At 50.1% G+C, this 7,937-nt stretch overlaps 1 protein-coding gene across 2 annotated transcripts; it reads left to right on the forward strand.

Annotated features, from left to right (window-relative positions):
• On the forward strand, nucleotides 1-5,054 carry IGFBP1 (insulin like growth factor binding protein 1). 2 transcript variants are annotated; one of them, XM_073239116.1, is made up of 4 exons: nucleotides 1-517; nucleotides 2,111-2,196; nucleotides 3,356-3,484; nucleotides 4,335-5,054. In XM_073239116.1, exons 1-4 carry the CDS (start codon nucleotides 163-165, stop codon nucleotides 4,464-4,466), a joined length of 702 nt encoding a protein of 233 aa, XP_073095217.1. In that variant the 5' UTR covers nucleotides 1-162; the 3' UTR covers nucleotides 4,467-5,054. The 2 variants fall into 2 exon arrangements, with proteins under 2 accessions (XP_073095217.1, XP_073095216.1); XM_073239115.1 differs by having other exon boundaries at nucleotides 2-517; nucleotides 2,012-2,196.
• The last annotated feature ends 2,883 nt before the right edge of the window (nucleotides 5,055-7,937 follow it).

Genomic DNA, 7,937 nt, shown 5'->3' on the forward strand with positions numbered 1-7,937 from the left:
TCTTAAGGCGCTACCGGCAGCCAGCGAGCACCGGCCACCACACCATCGCCTCCGCTCTGAAAGCACCGGCCACCGCCACTCTCTGCGAACACAGGCCACCGCGCCACCGCCTCCTCTCTGAGAGCACCAGCCCCAGTCCGCTGCTGCCACCCCGGCTCCACGATGCCCGAGTTCCCCGCTGCCCGCGGCTGGCTCCTGCTCCTGCTGGCCGTCCAGCTCGGCGCGGCTGCTGGCGCTCCCCGGCCATGGCACTGTGCGCCCTGCTCCGCCGAGAGGCTTGCACTCTGCCCGCCGGTGCCCTCCTCGTGCCCGGAGTTTGCCCGGCCCGCCGGCTGCGGCTGCTGCCTGATGTGCGCCCTGCCACTGGGTGCCGCATGCGGTGTGGCCACTGCGCGCTGCTCTCGCGGGCTCAGCTGCCGCGCGCTACCCGGCGAGCCGCGGCCCTTGCATGCCCTTACCCGCGGCCAGGGTGCCTGCACGCCCGACGCCGACGCAGCGCCCAGCGCTGAGGACACAGGTACCACTGCGCTCCCTCCAGGCTCCCTCCCCTGGGACAGATGTATGGAGCTGGGGTGGACAAGGGCAGGACTGGACCAAAGCCAACAGCCAGTGGGGAGGAAACCCGCCCAGGTACAGAACTTCTAGCCAGTCTGTAAGGAAAAGGGTGTTAGGACACCACCATGTGCCCCATCTGGGCACTGTCCTGCAGGAGAGGTGAGGGACAAGGGAGGAGAGGTCACAGGCATCTGCACCTTGATGGGAGAATCTGGGAGAGAGCCCAGACCCAGCCTCAGCCCATCCATCTATAGACACCGAGACAGTGAGATAGGAGGGCGGCCATGGAGGTACCCCTTAGTGGGGATGGGCCCCAACCCCTCTTTCTGCTGGGAAGTGGGCAGCCCTGGTGCTGGAGCTTCCTGGAAGGCCTAGGGTGGGAGTCCCTGCTGCTGGCTTCCTGGGTAGTGTTTGGATTGCCCTTTGTAATACACACCCTGTGGAGACAGTTCTGTGCTTCTCAGATGTTTATAGAACATAATGCGAGAGTTTAGGCTGAAAACTTCACATGCATTCATTGCCTTAGAAAAACAGTGTTTGCTGTGTATGCTGCCTCTTAAGAACTTGGCATCCAGAACTTTCCTGGGTCTAGCAGAGATTCATTTGTAGTAAGAAGCAGAGGAAAGCCTCCTCCTCTACCTCCACCCTGTACTTCCCCATCGGGGTGTCTGCATGTGCAATGTGATCCTTGGAGCCATCCCATGATTCTCTGCCCTGATAGGAATCTCCTGGAGTCTGTGTGTGGCCCTTCCAAGGAGGGAACGGGATTTTCCTGCTGGTTCTCTGCCTTCGGAGATCCATTTCAGAGAAATGGGGTCAGGTCGAGGTCCTCAAAGGGGATGGGTTTCCCTCACGAGGCCCTCTGAGAGCCAGTCCTCTGTTCTGCCCCTGCACCAAGTCCAAACCCTAGGACTATCTGCAGGATACCTGGTGACACCCCCTGCTCCTCTTCTGGGGCTTGCCAAGAAGTCATTTAGTCTGTGGGAAGGCAGAGTTGCTGGCTGGAGCAGAAAGGGGTGGACATGAGAGCCGGGAGAGCCACAGCAGATCTGATTCTAAATGACCCTGCCACCTGGTCATGGGGAGTTACTACAATGCCCATTTCTTGGATGGGAAGCTGAGGATGGGGTCAGGGATTGAATGGCAGCTATGGCTTTTTCAGGCTCTTCTCAGGCCTCAGGATGGTGCATATAGCCACCGTCCTGCTACTTTAGAAACAGAAACCCAGGGCACCCAGACCCCAAGTTCCTACTTTTCCAGAACAGAATTGTGTTGCTGCTGGGGCTATCATCCTTCCTGGGGAACTCTCAGAAGCTCCTTTAAAGAGGGAGTCAGCAGAACTCGGGGTTGCCACGTCATTGTTATGCCCCAGCAAGGATTTCTGGGGAGGGAAGCAGACTGGGGGGCAAGTACAGACCTTTGAGAGGGCTCATGGGTGTGTGGCTATTTTTTTCAGACTCAAAGGGTCCCTTGGCCCCGGAGAACATGTCCCCAGAGAGCACAGAGATAACCCAGGAACAGCTCCTGGACAGCTTCCATCTCATGTTCCCGACAGGAGAGGACCTGCCCATTCTCTGGAACGCCGTCAGTAACTACGAGAGCATGAGGGCTCAGGAGATCACCGGCATCAAGAAGCGGAAGGTGAGACCCTGCGGCGGCCGGGGAGCCACGGGTGGGAACCTGCAGTGCCGCACGGGCATGGGGGGTTTCTCTCTGGCCCTGGAGCCCTGGGAATAAGTACTTTCCTTCCTGGAACCTAACAGAGATTTCCCAGTGTAGCTTTTTGGAACTTTTAACAGTCTTTGAGCAGAGGACCCGCTGGATGGAAAGAACTCAATTCCTGCTGTGCAGCTTCAGTTACATTACTTCACATCTCTGATCTCTGCTCTAAATTAAGGGGGTCAGACCAGACAGCATCTTGAGAGCACTGAGTTATTCTATCTAAAGCTGAGCAAAAGGACCTCATGTCCCCCTTTCACAAATTGTGGCAAAATGTATATAATATCAAATTGATCTCCTTAACCATTTTAAAGTATGAAGGTGGGTGGCATGAAGAACTTTCATGTTACTTTGTAACCAGCCCCACTGTACACCTGGAGAACTCTGTTACCTTCTCAAACTGTCCCCATTGAACACTAACTCCCTGACATCTCTTAATTCAGTTCTGATTGTAATTCTGCCACTTGAGGGCGACAAAGAATCAAAGTTGGGTGACTGGGGCTTGTTTGTAGGAAAAAAACTCACTTCCACAAATAGGCACCCACACAAAGTGCAGGTCTGACATTTTCTAGACACTTTGAGAACTTCACCTGGAAATGCTGACAAACGGACTCATCCTCCTCTCAACTCTGACGATGAATGCCTTAATCCTCACTGGATTTGGCACACGTGAAATAACCTGGTAGATGACAGAGGAAAGCTGTGCAAAATCTAGAAACCTCTGCTGCTAAATTCTCTGTTCAGAGAGCTGTGCCATTCACCTTCCAACCAGCTGGCTGGGGCCAATGTTATCCGGGCCGGGGCAGGAGGAGTCAGAGAGAAGTCATGGCCTTGGTGATGCTGTCATCTCCCTGTAGGTGTTTAGAGAAAATTCCAAGTGGGAGACATGGAGTTGCCACCCTTTATCTTAACAACTCAAGACAGAGACTAACCACCCTCCTTTTGTAGGTGGGAGGATGGACTCAGAGAAGGCAGGTCTGGCTGGCCCCCAGAGCCTGCACAAAGCCTCTTCCGTCAGCCCATCTAGGCTGATAATCCACCTTCCTTGTCATGTATCCTAATGTCAAATTTACTCTTTCAGGAACCCTGCCAACGTGAACTCTACAAAGTGCTGGACAGATTAGCCAAGGAGCAGCAGAAGGCAGGAGATGAGCTTTATAAATTTTATCTGCCAAACTGCAACAAGAATGGATTCTATCACAGCAAACAGGTGTGTTTCGAGGTGCATCCTCTTGGCGACAGCTGCTGTGGCCCACAACCCAGTTCCCACAAAGCTGTGCTTCCCTTGATGGGGTGTCCAGTTCCAAATATGTACCACACATCCCCATAACCAATCATATTAAGTACAGTCCACCCCTCTGGATGCCCGTGCTTGGCCAGGCGCCTTGGACCAAGTGTTACCCCGTCATGTAGGAAGCCTGGGTAGGTAGGGGACGGGCTCCTCATGTTCTGGGTCTTGTTTCTCATCTATAGCTCAAGATGAAGGGACAGGTCTGCTCAGGAAAGAAAGAATCCACTTGACTATCTCTTAATGTTTTTTCTCCCTGAAAATGGAAACAAACTCTACAATTAAACCCCATACTGTCTTTTGGGCTTGGTAGTTAGTAAATGAGATCAAGCAAACCAAGGCTTAATTTTGAGGAGTCTTTTGGGACTCAGTGAAGCACAGGTTCTGTGGATAAGACTGATGGAAACTGAGGGCTAGGCAGTGCTATATAACAGATGAGGAATTTGCTGAGGGTACCAAGCAGTGTAGGCCACCTCCAGACATGCTCCCTCTGGGCTCTGCACTTTGCTGTCAGGCCATGATATGGACAGCTGTGCACATGCTACCTGTTAACACTTGCATGACAGCCTTATTGTACTGGACACTTTATCTTGGATTCCATTGTATGAGGACAACCAGGAGGGTGCTGGATTTGCTCATGGTCACAGGCATGGCTAGCTGGTGGCACCTTGTCCTGGGCTCTCAGTGCATTCTGCATGGTGCTAGGCTGCACGGAGCTCTGCCTTCCCCCAGCTTCAAGTGGGCTGGTTTGACCTGCATCTTGTCTTTGCAGTGCGAGACATCCCTGGAGGGAGAGGCAGGGCTCTGCTGGTGCGTCTACCCTTGGAATGGGAAGAAGATTCCAGGATCCTTGGAGATCAGAGGGGACCCCAACTGTCATCAGTACTTTAACTTGCAAAACTGAGAATAGCTGCATTACGATGTCTCCCTTCAAGTGAACTATTTAAGTATATAGTATATTTATACTCTAGAACAAGCACACACTTATATATATATGTGTATGTATATATATAGGAACTACTTTTTATAGTCCACATATTACTTGACATATAAATCTGTAGTTTATTTATTCACTCTAAGTTTATTTTTTTTCTACACAGTAACTTGTGCTATATTAATTTATATATCATGGAATGCTTCTCATCATGTTGTATGTAAATACTTGTATTTTAGCTCATCAAAGGTTCTGGCTTCTGTTTTTAAAGAATATGGGAAAATCCTACCTACAAAATGCAACATCAAATGTGTAGCAGTGAATGTGTTCAAGTGACTTAACGGAGGACAGTTAAACTGAGCTTAAGGGTGACTCATTCTGCATCCATAAGACCTGAGTTTGGTGTAAATTTGCAGGGAAAGTTAAATGGTGATTATGCAATCAGGGCTAAATGTTGTGGTGTTGCTACATGTTCAAATAGTCATTGGATATATTGTCAAACACACAGAGCACGATGTAAACATATTGGAATAAATATTCCAGGTGGAAACAGTGCAACTCCTGTGGACATTTTTGTTTCTGAAATCTTGCCCTTCCCTTCCTCTCTCCTCCCTCCTCCCCCCTTCTCTCCTCCCTGCCCCTCATCCCTCCCTTCCTCTCCCCTGTGCAGCTTTGGTACTTCAGCTCTGCAGGCTCTGTGTCCTCACCTGCCTCAGCTCTGCCCTGCAAAAGCAGGTTCCCTTGCCCAGGCTGAGCCCACTCCCTCCTCCTGGGGCTATACCTCTTGACCCACCCACCTCTCCTCCCTGCCTCCCCTGGCCCATCCCCTGCAGGCTAGACCTTCCTCAAGGTCTGCACGCTGCTGGTGCCTTCCATTTGGGTGGCTGAACCCTGAGCACATGGGCCCTCTCTGCACCTGGGATCTTTTCTTCCTTAAACTATTTCCTGCTACCATTTCCTGGTGCTGCCCAACTCTCGCCTGCTCTGTGGACTGCTCCTCCACATCTCTCACTGGGTGGGCATCTCATCCCAGTGGACCCCACCTGGCTTATTACTGCCTCCAGCTCCCTCTGCTGGACACCCCTAACCTGGGCCCTGGGAAAAAGCCCAGCCTCACACTGCTAGCCAAGTGTGCTGGGGCCCCACACCCTCTCCCCAGTCGGGGCTCCAGTTCACTGTCTTGAGCCTCCCTGCTTCACCCTCCAGCCCCATGGCTGCTATTTTCCTGCTGCCAAGCTCCCAGAAACCTCCTGTGAGCTCAGCATTCAATATCGTAGTATCTTAACAATACGGACACAAAAGCCTCAACAAAATACTAGCAAATGGAATCCATCAACACATTAAAATAATCACACACCATGATCAAGTGGGATTTATCTCAGGCATGCAAGGTTGTTCTAACATCTGAAAGTCAATGAATATAATAAATCATATAAATAGACTAAAAAAACCAAGTCACATGATAGTCTCAACAGACTCAGAAAAAAACATTTGGTAATATCCAACACTCTTTCAAGATAAAAAAAAAAATCAAACCCAAACTCAACAGACTAAGAATTGAAGGAAATTTCCTCAAGTTGACAAACAGCATCTAGGAAGCCCCACGGCTAACATCATACGTAAGTGGATGTTTTTCCCCAAAGATCAGAAACAAGACAAGCACGCGTGCTCCACTACTGTTACTGCTACTCAGCATGTGCTGAAGGACCTATCAAATAGGCAAGAAAACCAATACAAGGCTTTCAGATAAAGGCAGTAGATGGCATGACCTTATATATAGAAAATCCTAGTCAATCCACTATGAGACCATTCAAGTAACAAATTAGTGCATCAATAATACAGGATACAAGATTGATATGTAGAAATCAGTTGTATTTCTCTATGCTTGCAATGAACAATCCAAGAGTGAAATCAAGAAAACAGTTTCACTCACAGTAACAGCACTAAAATACTTAGTAACACATTCAACAAAATAAGTACAAAATTAATACTCTGAAAACTACAAAACATTGCTGAGAGAAATTAAAGGAGATCTAAAATCAGACAACATTATGTTCATGGATCAGAAGACTTACACGGTCAGCACGGCAGTACTTCCTAAACTGGCCCACAGATTAGACACAGTCTTTTACAGACTCTCAGCTGACTTGTTTGTAGAAACAGACAAGCTGATTGTAAATTCATATGGAATTGCAAGGGGCCAGGAATAGCCAATCCAATCCTGAAAAAGAACAAAGTAGAAGGACTCACAGTTCCTGATTTCAAAACTGAAAGGAAAGGAGCGACACACAGCAGCAATTCACCGGAGAGTTCCGCTTTATTAGGGAAAGGTGCTGGGTTATACAGGAAGGGGCATAGGGTGATTGTGGTGTTACTTCTACGGGTCTGGTGGCTGTTGGCTAGGTGCTGGGATTGGGAGGGGGGCGAGAGGTGATTGGGCTTCAGGTGGCGCTGGCGGGAACCGAGGACCCCGAAAAGAAGCCGGAAGTTTGCCATCTTACTGGTGGGGACCCTTCATTCCCCCCTTTCTCCTCTATGGGTTTGTGGACATTGCTTTCTCTCTGACTGCTTCCTGCTGAACAGGGGCGGAGAAGGGAGTGAGGGTTTGAGGATTGGGAGGAAAGGGTTGATAGGACTCCCCACAGTAAGGATGAGTAGATGTGGACTTCTTCAGGTTGGAAATCAATGAAGGTTCCCTGTAACCATAGGTTGAGGACCTGTTGATTCCAATGGTGCCAAGAGGATATGGGTGTCAGGAGCCAGGCGTCTGCAGCCATTGTTTCCAGTAACAGTTTCCAGCGGAGAGAGGGGTCCATCTCAGCATGTGGGGAGGAGGTCATGTGAGGGTGAGGGATCTTCTGTGGCCAGAAGCTGGTAGTTCCTGAGTAAAAGCTGGTTGAAAGCTTGATTAGAGATTTTTCTGACTTGGGATTTGATGAACTTTATTATACAGGGTAAGAAGAGACAGACGAGAAGAATGACTATTATGGGGCCTGCAATGGGCCAGAGCCAGGTGAGGAGGGGGTTTGTTAGTATTGAAGAGAATGGGTTGGAATTGGAAGCAGAGTGGAGACTGGAGGCAAGGTCAGTGAGTTTGGTGATGTCAGTTTCTACAATGCCGGATTCGTTGATGTAATAGCAGCACTCTTCCCAGAGGAAGACACAGGTGCCGCCCTTCTCGGCTGTAAGCAGATCTAGGGCCTGCCGGTTTTGAAGGGTGACTTTAGCTAGCGAAGTGACCTGTCTTTAGAGAGAGGCTAGGGAATCGGCAGTGGATGTCAGGGCTCCCTCAAGTTTGGCGTCGAGATCTCTAACTGCCCATAGAGAGTGACCCAAGGCTCCTCCCGAAAACCCCACCCCAATGGCTGAGGTGATTAAAGAGATACCGACCATGATGGGAAGGAAAGCAGCCCTTTTTGTGTGCGAGTGCAAGGGAGGTTG

This window comes from Manis javanica, chromosome 6 (assembly GCF_040802235.1).
Source record: "Manis javanica isolate MJ-LG chromosome 6, MJ_LKY, whole genome shotgun sequence".
NCBI classification, from domain to species: domain Eukaryota; kingdom Metazoa; phylum Chordata; class Mammalia; order Pholidota; family Manidae; genus Manis; species Manis javanica.